General features: G+C 37.7%; 1 protein-coding gene across 1 annotated transcript in view; it reads right to left on the reverse strand.

Annotated features, from left to right (window-relative positions):
- Positions 1-3725: 3725 nt before the first annotated feature.
- The window catches only part of LOC133660207 (eukaryotic translation initiation factor 3 subunit H), a 136820-nt gene continuing 124693 nt past the window's right edge, over positions 3726-15852 (reverse strand). Inside the window, exons 7-8 of the mRNA XM_062063487.1 lie at positions 4329-4461; positions 3726-3991 (exon numbers count right to left, since the gene is read on the reverse strand). Of these exons, the coding sequence (XP_061919471.1) occupies positions 3897-3991; positions 4329-4461 (228 nt within the window). The 3' untranslated portion in view covers positions 3726-3896. The remainder of the gene's footprint in view (positions 3992-4328; positions 4462-15852) is intronic.

Raw genomic sequence — 15852 nt, forward strand, 5'->3', positions numbered from 1 at the left:
CCCCACCCCACCAGCAACCGGGCCCCCATGAGCCCAACACAAATTCCCCCATGTCCCTTAAGGGGGTTCCTTAAATCAATAATAATGATTTAAAAAATTTTTTTATAAAAAAATACATTAAATATTAAAAAATCTATTAAAAGATCACAGACACGCTGACACACAAAGTCACTACCCCAGCAGCTGACCGACTAGCAGCACTGCGGAATACTTTGCAGTGCACCAAGCTGCCACAATAGACGCGGGGACTAGACCAAGCAGGCCCAAACCAAGACGGGCATCCCGAAGGGGTGGACGGTGGGACCCACGGGCCCAGGACACGCAGCACAGCCGCAGTAGCCTGAGACGCCGACCCCCGCCGGACAGTACCCCGAGAGTACCCACAGAAATAATATATATGTTTATATATATATATATATGTATGTATGTATGTATGTATGTATATATACAGGTATATATATATATATATATATATATATATATATATATATATATATATATATATATATATATATACACTACCTTTCAAAAGTTTGGGGTCACATTAAAATGTCCTTATTTTTCAATGAAGATAACTTTAAACTAGTCTTAACTTTAAAGAAATACACTCTATACATTGCAAATGTGGTAAATGACTATTCTAGCTGCAAATGTCTGGTTTTTGGTGCAATATCTACATAGGTGTATAGAGGCCCATTTCCAGAAACTATCACTCCAGTGTTCTAATGGTACAATGTGTTTGCTCATTGGCTCAGAAGGCTAATTGATGATTAGAAAACCCTTGTGCAATCATGTTCACACATCTGAAAACAGTTTAGCTCGTTACAGAAGCTACAAAACTGACCTTCCTTTGAGCAGATTGAGTTTCTGGAGCATCACATTTGTGGGGTCAATTAAACGCTCAAAATGGCCAGAAAAAGAGAACTTTCATCTGAAACGCGACAGTCTATTCTTGTTCTTAGAAATGAAGGCTATTCCACAAAATTGTTTGGGTGACCCCAAACTTTTGAACGGTAGTGTATATATATTATATACTGCCGCCTTCTTGCTTCGTTAGCATTGAATATTGTAATATCAGCAAGAAGCAGTAGACTGAGCATAAAAATTGATAAATTAACTGAAAATATTTTCGACAGTAGTCTCTCTGATTTAGTTTGTCAACATTTCCGTCTAGTTTTCAATTATTGACTTGTCTTTTTAGTTAGCGTGCCTTTTTGATTACCGTAGTTCTATAATCCGCTTCGATTTATGCATTTTATACAATTTTGAGGCTAGTTTATTGATTTCCCAGGTGTGATAGAGCGGGGTACATCTCTATATTTGAACCAGACCCCATATTTGTATAATAGTTTAAATCGATTAATAGTTTGGCATTGCTTGTGATGTAAGTCCAGTTTGTTCCAGTTTTACTCAGCTTCCATTCTTTTCCCACTGTTGAACACAACCTAAATAAGGACACAACGTACCTGTCATGCTGTGTTATCCCCGTCGGCCAAACAGCGCCATCACTTTCAGGTTGGTTGAATTCGTTGTTTCGCCCGCACGTCGACGAAATGCACACGGCTGACCCCAAGGCCAAAGAAGATTGACCCAGCCATCGAAAAAGTAAAAACCCGCCGCACGGAAAGAAAATCCATCAGCAAGAAGCCCCGAAGAAGACAACTTAGGGACGAGGACAGCGCTTCCTCTTAGTGTGTTCTGTGAAATGGTGAAAGCCTGTGTAAACATTGCATGGTTCAATGTGTACACCTGTGGCTAATACAGGTGTGCAGCCAATATATATATGTACAAAATAAAAATGAGGTTGGTGCAGCTAATAAGCAGATGTGCTCTATAAACCCAGAAATTACAATCATCGTCAAATGTTCACCAAGAGCAATAGGTCATTGACGGTTATTAGTCAACTAAACTGACACTGTCTTAGTATGAATTACTGTAATTATCACCGGTGATGGCTACTGTCTTGGTGTTTCATATCGGCGCCATCTACTGGATTTGAAAAGTCATTTGACCTCCAAGAAAAAACAATTATTATGGGCCTGCTTCAATGCAAGCAACTCATGATAATATTGCTCATACTTCAAACGTTACTATATATAACGGTCTCTTTCGTGCCGATGGCGGAAATCAAAATTGGTAACATTTAATGTTACCATGGCATCGCTATTCACAACAAAAAACATTTGAATGGGTACGCGCTACCTCTGTATTTTTTTTTTTGTACAGTTACACCTAAAACTCAGGTTCATACACCCGGCACCAGTTTAAAATATCATACCCTAATCCCTATACAATATCCTACCCTAATACCCTACTGTGCAATACATCCGACACTGATTGTTATTTATTACTCCGGTACTCTTGTCTTGTTAAGTACCAATGATTGTCACACACACATGAGGTGTGGCGAAATTATTCTCTGCGTTTGACCCATCACCATTGATCACCCCCTGGGAAGTGAGGGGAGCAAAGAGCAGCAGCGGTGGCTGCGCCCAGGAATCATTTTTGGTGATTTAACCCCCAATTCCAACCCTTGATGCTGAGTGTCAAGCAGGGAGGTAATGGGTCCCATTTTTATAGTCTTTGGTATGACTCGGCCGGGGTTTGAACTCACAACCTACCGATCTCAGGGCGGACACTCTTCTGTATATTGTACAGTATTTTGTATATTGTACAGGATTGCTTATTATTTCTATTGGATAGTAGTCTGTTCATTTCAATTCTTAGTTTTATCTTTATTACCTCTTGTGTAATTTATTTGTATCCCATATTTGTTCCCACTACCGCACCTTAAACTGGAGTCCTTAATCTGGTTATATGCAAATATAATGACAATAAAGTCCATTCTATTCTATTCTAAAAGCACGGCGGCTTCCGGCGACCCTCGGCCAGAGGTCCAGGGCACAGATAGCAGGCCCATCAAAATTTCCACTGGAATTTTCTAGTTAGTAAATATAATACCTTTGTTTTAGAATTGTAGGAAGGATTATGAAACGTACAACTCTGATTAATGAACCAAATAGTAAACAGAAAAAGAACATTTATCTTATTTGCATAAAAATATGATGCAGACTTTTAAAAAAATATTTATTTTTTTTACTTCCAATTAGATCGGTGATGGTGACGAAATTCGATGTCAAATGCAGTGCTCTCCTGACATTCAAACATCCCAGCAGTCGGGTGTTTTTTCTTCTAAAAGTGACACACGTTTAGGTACGCAGTGTCACTCCTTCATAGTGCATCAGTATCGTGTGACCCATCACTAATTATCAAACTTTATAGTGCAGATGTAGTTTTCCAAAACTGACTTCACAGAAAAAGTTTGTTGGCATCGTGCTTTGATTGCAAGTAGCTACTGAACCAAAGAAACACATGTCATTAAGCACCCAGCACAGTTTTTTTTGTCTATTGCTGAGGTTAATGTTAGAGAATGTATGGAACCCTGCACTAATTGAGTCAGCAGAGTGTTGGTGACTTTATCAAAGTGTGTGCATCAGCACTCAGCGACCCCTCTCTCTAACATTGTGGCTGACTTACTGTGCTCTCTAAATGTTGCACTTTGCAACAACACCACGTAGTGTTGACCATGGAACATGTTTGAGCGAGGAAAGGTAAACTAAGTGCTTGCAACAATGAAATGACTCGTTAACTCACAATCGTAAAAGAAAAATGCCTTGATTGCTTTTATACAAGAAACAAGTGAATTAAAAGGCATAGATATGAAATGAAGTTGCCCAATTTTGTTTTTAATGATGAAAAACTTACAGGGAAAATTAAAGGTCTGCTTGACTTTTATATGCAAAGCGGTGTGAAACAATGAATAGATTAGCAGGAAATAAACAAGAGAGCACTTCAGTTGTCTAGTTAGTTTTGTTTTTATGTATTTTTCCTTTCGTCTAGTTGTGGCCTTGGAGAGCCTCCGCCATGAACAACTTCCCAAGGTTCTGCGAGGTGAATTCCTTCACGTTCTGGCAATAGTTGTTGATTTGCCCTGTTGGAAGGTAGCCACACACATCCACACAATATGAACAAGGGAGGTAGAAAAAAGGGGAAGAACACAAACAAAACATCAAATTAGTACAGGATAAGCTGCAGGATCAAAAAGCTGTCAGGGGGCGGAGGAGAGAGCTGAACAGCATGAAGCAGCAGACAAAGGGGCGGTCCACTTGGAGATTGAGCAAATAAACTTTAGATTCATGTAATTTCTTGATAATGGGGGAGATAATTACAAAGTAGAGTAGGAGCTATTGTTAGCGGAGCACAGAAGGTTTGTGGGGTTGCACCATGGACAGGACATGTTGTGTACATGCTTTGTGTGTTTACTGTACCTGCAATTAGGAGTGTGTCCATGCGAGGTGGAGGCTGAGGGGGCTTGAACATTTTGGTCAGGTCCTCTTCAGGCAACGCTGGCTCTCCTCGACTCTGCCGCTGAGCATTCTCCTGCTGCCGCCTCTGGAGGTACTGTAGGAAAGATGGACAGGGAGGCATTAGAGGGTGGCACGGTGAAGTGTGACTGCATTGAAAAGGGTGAGAGAGGAGAGTGGGACATCATCTTAGCATAATAACGTGAGGAGACAACATCATCAGATAACTATGACAGAGGGGAGTTTAAGCACAGCAAGTTGTCAGAAGGACAAGGCTCAAACAAGAAGAGCTAGATGAAGACTATAACATAGAAGTGTCAAAATTAGGGCATATTGCAGTCTATGTAATGCCTGGTTCACACCAACGGCGCTTTAAAGCGGCGAGCAAAGCGCCGTCATTTTTGTCAATTTTTCCACGAATATCCCGATCTCTGAAGTAATGTTATGCTTTGATATGCTCTGATACGCTCTGAATTAGTTGCCGCTTTGTTACCGTTTCTCACGCTTTAATCCCGCTTTAAATCACGCTTTGATACGTTTTATTACGCTTTATTGAACTTTATTACGCTTTGATGCGATCCTGGCGCTTTAAATCAGGCTCTGACACGATTATCAAGCTCTGTTGTGCATTGTTACAACAAAAATAAGAAAAAAATGTGAAAAACTCAGTATACTGTTTTCCACACATTTTTTATATTCATTTATTTTTTCAATTTCTCTTTTTTTTCCGTTATATTATGTTTTATATCTTCATTTCTTTTATTTTTGTCATCTTAATAAATATCTATCTTTCATTTCTTATGCTAGTTGAAAATAATAAAAGGCAATTATCCACACATTTTTTATATTCATTTATTTTTTCAATTTCTCTTTTTTTTCTGTTATATTATGTTTTATATCTTCATTTCTTTTATTTTTGTCATCTTAATAAATATCTTTCATTTCTTATGCTAGTTGAAAATAATAAAAGGCATTTCTTTTATAAAACGTAACATATTCTCTTTATTATTAACATTTTCATACAGAAAAATTATAGACAGTAATGTCAAACTGCAACATCAAACAGCAAACTCTAACAGAAGTACAGAAACAATGAACATTGTATAAAAAAGGCAATGATGCAAAAGAGAATGGATTTGTAATCCTGTGTTGGAAGTTTCAATGTCACTAGTCAATATCACAGTCACTTCCTATTTGTAAGGGTCCGCGCTTTGAACCAAGATATGCTAAGCTTTCCTACGCTTTTAGTCAAGTTTTGCTGAGCTTTGTCACGCTTTTTTACGCTTTCATACGCTCTCGGCGCTTTATTCCATTCTTGACAGAGCGCAGAATTTTTTAAAACCGTTTAAAAAAATTTGGCGAACTTGCCGCATGTCTCGCTTCACTACAAGCTTTCCCACGATCCATTAGGACCCTCACGCTTTAATCAGGCTTTGTTACGCTATAACGCCGCTTTGCATGCCGCTTTAAAGCGCCGTCAAAGCGCCGTTGGTGTGAACCTAGCATAAGTGATGAACCCCTCTTTGATTTATGAACTACAGACCGAATAGAAATATACTTTGCTGTATGAACCTTGTCTCCGTGATTGATCCCCAATGCTTATTCAGTGAGCAGAGTCGTGGTGTCGTTAGCTACTCTGATACTTTGTGTGCTTTTAAGTGTTTTGTTAGCCTTTTTACAGCATTTTTCTAGCTTTGCTAGCTCAAAATGAGAAAAAAAGCAATGGACAAGCAATGTGTGGTTTGAAACATTCAGAAAGTATCCACAGTGTTGTCGACATTGCCTTCCCTCCCTCTCACTTCCGCTAATCAAAACAATTAACCCACAAGGTAAAGTGGATTTAAATTTTTATTCCTAGTAGAAATGTAACAATAATGATAACCGCGGTAAAATACCTGACAATTAGTTTTACGGGTTTTAATAAAAAGATATTTGAAAAATTTAGATTTTGCACTTTGATAAACTCATGGACAAACTGGTGCCAGCTCTCTAAATTAAATGTTAATATAAAAACTAGAGACATTAAAGTCTTTCCCCTATAAAAAACAACAATATACCTAAATCTAAACTTATATCAACACACTGCTGTCTAAGCTATTCAATTGTGTGCCTGTCAGAAATAATAAGTAATAGATTTTATTTCTTACATACTTTTCATTTAAATAAATCTTAAAGTGCTACAGTACAAACCAATATTCTAAACAATAAAAGTTTAGCCATTAACACAGATGAAATACTAAAACTAAAACACAAAGCATAAGAAACACAAAAAGTGTTTTTTTAACACATTCAACAATACTGCAATAATAACTGATAATTGTGGTCCTCATAACTGAAATGTTCATATTGTTACATCACTAATTCCTAATCATTGTAGCAACCTGGCTGTTCCAAGTTTTAATAAGTTTTGTGATTTCAAACTTGGGGTGCACTGCAAGGCGAGTGACAGTATGTGTGCGTGTCAGCAGGGCTGCTGAAAATGAGGACAGTTCAGCAAATTGTTGTTTTTTTTATTATTAGATAAAAAATATGATATACAGTACTGCATAGCACATCATAAAATGTTTAAAGTGTACAAACTTTTACTAAAATATGTATTTTGTCAAGGTTGTAACCTATTCATTTTACATTGTTTCTTATGGAGAAATGTGCTTGAATATATGAATGTTTCTACTACAAACCCTGTTCAAGAACCAATTAAGTTTGTAAATCGAGATTCCACTATATGTGTCCTGCGATTGGCTGATGGCCTGTCACCTGGGCCTGAAGTCCTGTGGTATAAGCTCCAGTTTACCCATGACCCTAATTAGGATAATCAGTATAGAAAATGAATGAATACACATTTTCTATGCAGAGCTGGTAGTTACCTTTGCCATAAATGCACCATCTTAGTTGCATTGAAGTTCTATATAGGTTCATCATTAAGTAATAATTAGCAGATTATTTGGTATTTATATTATGCAAGCAACTGTTGAGCTTTTTTTTTTCCTGTCTGACAAATTGACAACCCACACACCAGATGAATGTTAGAAGACAAAATGTAGATTTGATTGAGGCCTGGCGTTCAGTGCAGTGCAGCTTTGGCTTTCTGTGTTCGCTTAAGACGGAACTGATTCTGTCCCACATAGCAGCTGTCAGACTGCAGAAGGATTTTCTCAGTCATGTGCTGTATTTACCCTCCTACTTCACAAGACTTCCAGAGCCTCCTGCAGAGAACCAACCCCGCAGCTGCAACGAGTGAGCCTCATGTAGCAGAGAGCGTCTTCAGTTTGGGCTTATACCAAGAACTGCATCTTTTAAGTACAGGCTTCATGTTTGCATCAAAACCTGCTTTTAACACTTGAACCATCTTGCATTTTTGAGCCAGAAGCATGACCCAGCTAATTTACAAACGAGTGCAAATAAATGTACCGTAATAGCCGAGTCGCCTTGCTTCCCAGAAAAGGTATTCAACCTCAGAGGACCCAGTGAAACTGCTGCATACACAAAGTATTCACAGCTCTTGACTTATTCCACATGTTGTTAAAGCCTTGTTCCAAAATGCAAATCACTTTTTGCCAATCAAAATTTGAAACAAACAAAATAGTAATTAACCTCTACAATCAATACAAAAAAATACAAAATCACATTAAAATAGCCTTTGCACAATTCTTTGTTGATGCTGTTATTATAGGCTCAAGTATGTTTGTGTGAATATGATGAGTGGCACCCTTGTCTTTGACCATTTGCATATTCCTCTTTGCAACAACTAAAGTTCTTTCAGATTGGATGAAAAGCGTCATTTTTGGATTCAAGTATAGGTTCAGGCTACATTGACACAGTTGTCCTAACGCCTCCCTTTGATATCTTGTGCTTCGGATGGTTGTCCTGCTGAAAAATGAACTTCCGTCCCAGTATGACGTCGTCCCAGTATGACGTCAAGTCTGCTGTGGAGAAAGTTTCTTCCAGGATGTCTCTGTACATTGATTCATTCATCTTTCCCTCTATCTTGACGAGTCTCAGTCCCCACTGCAGAAAAACATCCTCACCACAAAAGATATTGGCCAAGTAATAAGCTTTGCCTGGTTTCCTCCAAATATGCCGTTCATGGCAAAAAGTTCAATCTTTGTCGCATTAGACCATAAAATTTGGTTTCTTATGGTCTCTAAGTGTTTTACGAAGGAGTGGCTTCTGTCTGACTACTCTACCACACAGACCTGATTGTCCTTCTGGAAATGTGTCCTTGCTCCACAATGGAATGCTGGAGTTCTGTCAGAATGCCCATTAAGTTCTCGGCCACCTCCCTGACTCAGGCCTTTCTCTCCCGATCGCTCAGTTTAGACTACCGGCCAGCTTTAAGAATAGTTTTTGTGGTTCCAAATAGGGCTGGGCAATATATCGATATACTCGATATATCGCGGGTTTGTCTCTGTGTGATATAGAAAATTACTATATCGTGATATTCTGATCATGGAAATGTATAAGAAACAAAAAAACAATGAAAGTGTCAACTGTACATGGCTTGTATATATGCATTTTCATGAAAGGAATAAAAACAAATGATGATGATATTCGAGTATACGTTCTCACACAGTTGCTTTTAGCTGCTGGCATTACACAACAGGCTCTTCCCACTCCTTCTTGTGTCTCCTTCTCACAGACAGCAAGTGCACTTTCTTACATACGTCACATACTGTCACGTCATACGTCACATACGTATACGCCCTCGCCGAGCAGAGAGGTAGCAGCATGGGTAACGTTAGCTGTGATGCGAGCGGTAATACGAGAGAGAGAAGGTGCGAATCTGGTAACAAATGAAGGAATAATTAATTCCAAGAAAAACAGCAGGGGGTCCATCGTCTGGCGGTGGTTTGGCTTCAAGTGGGAATATGTCGAACAGACAACCGTAATTTGTCAAGTGTGGGGCAAAAGTGTTGCTACAAAAAGTAGCATTACTGCTAATATGTAGCATCATTTGAAAAGTCCCCTGCTCAAGAATGAGGAGTGCTTACTCCGCATGTCAACATCTCCATTCGGTGCCACACGCCCACACCATCAAAATGCCGAGGCAAACATTTCCAGATCAACACCGTATGAAAAAACTAGTCAACGAAAGGAGATAATGTCTGCAGTAACGTACCACATAGCGAAGGACATACACCATTTGATTTCCTATTATGCAGCTCATTTTTATTTGAGTTATATCTTGTGTGACATCGTGCACAAAAGTGCACTTTATTTGTTTTAAACTATTGTAGTGGCGTTCTGTACAGAAAGTGCACTTTAATTTAGTGTTGTTTTGATATGTCATCTTAGTGACACGCACAAAAGTGCACTAATAGCTTGTTTTAAAATGTATCTGACAATCTTGCACTTTCTGTTTTGAAAATGACATGAGTGTTTGTGCCACTGCTTAATAACTGTTTAATAAATACACTTTGGGTCAATTCACTTAGTTGTGATTTCCCTCTCTGCATGAAAGTTTAAAATGAGCATATATTAATGCAGTATGAAGAAGAATGTTTTAATGTAGACACATAGAATCATCATACTGCTGTGATTATATGCATCAAGTGTTCATTCAAGGCTAAGGCAAAATATCGAGATATATATCGTGTATCGCGATATAGCCTAAAAATATTGAGATATTAAAAAAGGCCATATCGCCCAGCCCTAGTTCCAAACTTCTCTCATATACAGATGATGAAGGCCACGGTGCTCATTCTGAACCTAAACGGAGCATTTTTTTTTCTGTACCTTTCCTCAGATGTGTGACTGGGGACAATCCTGTCTCGGAGGTCTCCAATATCTTTTGACTTTAGTCTTGTTTTTCTTTCTCTGACATGCGGTGAGTGTGACAAGTCCTGTATTTTCCAAAAAAATAAAATTACAGTGCCAGTAGAACAAAAAGGCACTGCAACAAAAGGCTAAGGCACAAAATGACAAAACACGATGAGCAGACAAACAGGCGGGATGCCGAGACGGGCAGGAAAGCGCATAGTGTCCGTCAGCAATAACAGTCCCCCGATAACCCGGACCAATTATCTGTGGGTCATTATTTTTTATTGGCTTCACTCTATTTGCATTTTATTTGTATTGCCTTACACGATATACATTACATATATTTCTATTTGATTTCATTTGTCTTTTATTGCTACGTTTACAACAATAACAGCATGGTGTCATGTCCGCTTGTTTTTCGAATAACAGCAAGGTGGATAACACTCCGGGAGCAGTTGCCTTTTTGCACTCGCTATCCTGGTACCATCTACAAATGCCATGGTAGTGAATGTAATCATGAAAGACATCAACATTGAGTGCAAAAATAAAGGACACTGCTAAGGTTATTATCCGGCACGGTGCTGCTGAACAGGAAAAATGCGGAAATGACGCACCTTGCGGAAATGACGTTCTCCGTGCGTTGGCTGAACACGACAGTGGAACCAAGTAGAATTAAAATACATTCCACATCCCCGAACATCCATCCATCCATCCATTTTCTACCGCTTGTCCCTTTTTGAGGTCACGGGGGGTGCTGGAACCTATCTCAGCTGCATTCGGGCGGAAGGCGGGGTACACCCTGGACAAGTTGTTACCTATTTTCTTATTAATTCTTAATATGATCATCTATTTATTTTTCATCTCATTTTGTGTAAAAAAATAAATAAATACAAAGACATTTGAGAAGATTGGAATTTTTTTCAACAAAGCTTTTGTTGTGAAATAATTGCCCCACCCAGACTGTGCCTCCAGCAGCCCCCAGGTAAATTGAGTTTGAGACACCTGGTCTAGAAAGTAGATAATATAAGAACAACTGTGTGTGTTAGCAATGTCAGAATACGACATGTAAGAGGGTGGCATATCGATTCTTAAATTGGTGGCGTTGATAACAAAGGTACCATCCGTATATGATTGATACTACAATGATTAGTCAGGGTCAATAATTTTATTCTCTCAAAATAATATTTTTGAATCAAATTTCCTGAACACAGGAGGACGTGGAGGTCAAAAACTAAAGCATTTGAATGAGTGGTAGGTAGTAGTTTTTAACTGTTGCTTAGTTATTGTGTACTATTGACTTTGCTTTGCTCAAACAATTGTATATAATAAAAGCGAACAAGGAACTAATTTAAATATTGTGCAACCCCTGTGACCTTGACAGGGACAAGTGGTAATAAATGGATGGATGGATGGATGGATGTTAGGAGCACGCCCCATAAATCAATGGCAAAATTTACAGTTAATACATGTGATTAGTAGTCGTATATGTATCGGCTGATTTTACTCATGGGTAACCGGTATCGGAATAAACAGCATACAGCTCGGATCAACACATCCTTAGTTTAACATACCAAAACACGGGAAAAGTGAAGCGCTTTGAATACTTTTCGCGTGTACAATGCTCTATACACAGGATACTCCAAAGTCCAATACAAATTGTTCTGAGAAAATGCTCAATTTTCTTCTATTCCAAAGCACATGTCCCTCAGGAAATTAATAGGAATCCATTCCTAGAACAAACTCTGCAGTGATTTAAGTAACATTTCTAACTTTCATACGCATGTAAACAAAATACATGAACATTCTTATTAGGCTGGGAGAACAAAAAACTTCTACTTCAATGATGAACTCAATGCATTGTAGATAAGTATCAAGCAGTGCTTTTTGGTGGAAAACGATAATTACTGTAATGCCGCTCTAAATGAATAACAAGTGACAGCACGTATGGTAAGATTGATGCCTCGTCGGCTTCATGTAAATTTTGGTGGGTATTCTTCTCATCTAATATCCTTCTTGTCTTAATACTGTTTGAGGCTGTTCCTTTACTTGGAACAATGCAAAAGATCCACATAAATCCAAACACATGCAGTTAATCTTTTGAAGCACTGAACTGACTGACGTGAAACACACTGACATCTTGCCTAATGTCATCCCTGACGGCTTAGAAGTGTTACAGAAAAAAAGACTGTGGTGACGAGTAAGAAGACAAAAATGCTGTCATGTCGTAAAAATCTGCAAAAAGATTATTGTGAGGTAAGGGAGGAAAAGATAAAAACATGAGAATACATAAATCAAGAGGAGTGACAAACAATTCCTCCACCCAAGTCTTACTGAGAAACTGCTTTTTACCAAATTCAAAGAGCGCTCAATGAAAAATGGAGCCCTCTCACGCACCGTGAGTTTTGCAGCCTTCCGGTGATTAATAAGGTCCCAGAAGCATCAGGGTTATAAGCACAAGATCACAGGGCGCAAATACAGTGAATGCATGAAAGGTGTAATAAGAGCTTACTTTCAGCTCCTCTCAGTGCATATATCGTTCACACTGTACATAACTGGAGACACCATTAAAGTGGTTAGTTTGTGTATGGCACTGTATGTACATGCGTGTGTGTGCGTATACGTGTGTGCGCGTGTGGCTCGAGGCCTGCAATGATGAGAAGGTCGGTGGGAAAGGATGATAAATCATTGTGGCTGGAGTGTGGGTGATTGGCCCGGGGACACGTGTTGTCTTTGTGCGAGGCGCACATGGTGAACAGAGATGGGCTCAGAGTTGTGATTATTGTACGCCTGGCTGATGCTTGTGAACCTGCGTGATGATGAAGGCTGAGCATTAACACATAGGACATTTTCTCAATTCCAATTGCTGCAAGTAGCGACAAAATCATTGACGTTGTTGGAACGTAGGTGGAAGTTTGTACGAACACAAAGCGCATTAATGACCCTTCTGTGCTACTACTGTTCTAATATCTCTGTGCGTGTGTTGGCGGACATTTATGATGCATCTGATTGAGGCTGCAGTTGCTGAAAATGCGCTACCCTAATGAGTCTTCATCTGTGAATCTTTCCCTGCTTCTGAATGTGTGTTATAAGTGGTGTCTGTGTGCATGTTAAGTGTTTTTGAGCACACTAAAAGCATTACTGCTGCAGATTTTTCATTTACAGCTAATGAAGTCTGTCTATGAAATGGGTCTCTGAGACACTGGAAGATAATGAAAACAGGATTATCATAGACTAATAAAATAAAAAGGAAATAAAAAGAAAAAAAAACAGCAGCATGTCTAGTGTTTTGTGCCCATTTTTATGAAGTCTTCTGCGTCTACTGTGATTGACAGGTTAGAAAGCAAGACTCAGATCCCCTAGAGGGGGGGGGCTATATAAATAAACATTGATTGATTAATTGATTTGACAACCTCACCTCTAAAGTGGTCTTGCATTAATTAGGTCGAATATGATTGTGTTTGGAAAAAAACAACAAAAAACACATACAGTGTACATATTGCCCCTGAATCATGACTATAATTAATAGTCAAATATTATAATTGAAAATAATGTGGAACCGAGTTCGATGTTTGTAATTGTAGTTATGAGTTTAAAAAATGTGGAGAAGTGTGTGCAGCAAAGTAGCTAATTAACTGTTCTTTTAGGTCACCTCTTCAATCCACCAGCAGACAGCAAGCAGCAATTTGGTGTCTTTTACCAATAGTGAGGGTCTCATGTCCTCCTCTAACAAGTGAGGGATAACCACTAGGGATGGGAATCTTATTTACGATTTGATTATGATTCCTGGGGTGACAATTCAATTCAGAATCGATTCTTAATTCATTTTTTCATAAATTTATGAATTTATTTTATTTATTTATTCATTTAATTCAACACGATTCTCACAAAAAAATAAGATAATTATATATATATATATATATATATATATATATATATATATATATATATATATATATATATATATATATTAGGTGTGTATCAGTATTGTAGATACAGCGGTATTTCGGTTTCAAAGTCTTCAAAATAATACCGTGACGCTTAACTATATCAAACTAAAACTTTGTGCGTAATTTTTTTCCAGCCCTTAGCGATGGCCGGGCCTGAAAATAAACTACATCTTCCAGAATCCTCTGAGCATGTTCAACGCTGGAAATATGAGGAAACTAAAAAACTACTTGATAATCCAATTTCAACTGCTTGTTTCTCTCGATGTCAATGGTGGGGCTGGAGCCTATCGAGCTGCACTCAGGCGGAAGGCAGCTTACACCCTGGACATGTCGTCTTCTCATGAACTGTCATCCAGAAAATATATTTGAAGCCAGCAAAGCCAGGTAAATATTGGTATCGGGACAACCCTTACCTGTAGTTAGCTAATTAGCTAGTAAGTAAGTTTGGGAGGTATTTCCATTATCGAGAATTACATTCTTGGGTAACTTTTCTGAGAAACAGCAGATTCCAGGCTAATATAAACATGTCCACTGTGGCGGACACTGCATGTCAGAAAGTAAAATTTGAAAGACACTTTAGTGAACATTGTTTTACACTTGATGTTTACCTTGTCACTTTAAAGACACGCAACTATAAGTTTTTTTTGCTTATATATATATATATATATATATATATATATATATATATATATATATATATATATATATATATATATATATATATATATATATATATATATATAGATATTTGCTTCAAACAGTGGATGTCCCTGCACAATTATTTGCTTATATAAATATGATTACAACATTTTAGCAGTCTTCAATTACAGCAAGTGTGTTGGTCCTAAACATTCCTGACACTTCATTTACACACTATAACATTTTTAGGTCTTTTTTTAGGACATAAATCACAACAATATCGTACTGTGGCTTTAATACCGTGATAATATTGCACCGTGAGATTTGATATATATATATATAGTCGTCACATCGTGACGTTGCTGGTTTTACGAGCAGAGGCGCATGTTAGGAAACTCATACGCACAAAGTACTTACAAGCAAAAACGTGTGTACAGAGAAAATGGAGAATGGGCACATACACCAGTGTATGACCCTATAACTACTTGGTATTGGATTGATATCACAATGTGTATATATATATATATATATATATATATATATATATATATATATATATATATATATATATATATATATATATATATATATATATATATATATATATATATATATATATATATATATATATATATATACACACACACACACACACATACATACATACATACATAAATACATAAAGGGTTTCCCCTAGATTGCCACTAAATATGTGGCGGTGGGGGCGTGCCTAACTATTATATATATGATGTCATGATCATTTTGACACACATTTTCTTTAAAAAGGCTAGCCAAATGTATGTATATTATTAAAAACAAATATGTTGTTAGATAAAATATTTTTCTGATATCATCAGAATTAGAATCAGCTTTATTAGCAATGTTTAACACACAAATAATTTGACTTGGTAGACTGTGCTCTTTTTGTTCAATGCCAATTCAATTGTTGCTGCTTATTGTGAAAGGTAACAAAAACGACACTTTATTAGTACATCATATATACATCGCGTTACGTTAATAACTTCGTTTGGAATAAACCAAAAAAAGCAATATAACTATACAGGATGAGGGTTGAGCTCTAATGCCGCTATCTTAATGCTAACGTACAATGGATTAGCACATAGAGAGGCTAACCAAAATAA

The sequence above is a fragment of the Entelurus aequoreus genome, linkage group LG11 (assembly GCF_033978785.1).
Source record: "Entelurus aequoreus isolate RoL-2023_Sb linkage group LG11, RoL_Eaeq_v1.1, whole genome shotgun sequence".
Taxonomy (NCBI): domain Eukaryota; kingdom Metazoa; phylum Chordata; class Actinopteri; order Syngnathiformes; family Syngnathidae; genus Entelurus; species Entelurus aequoreus.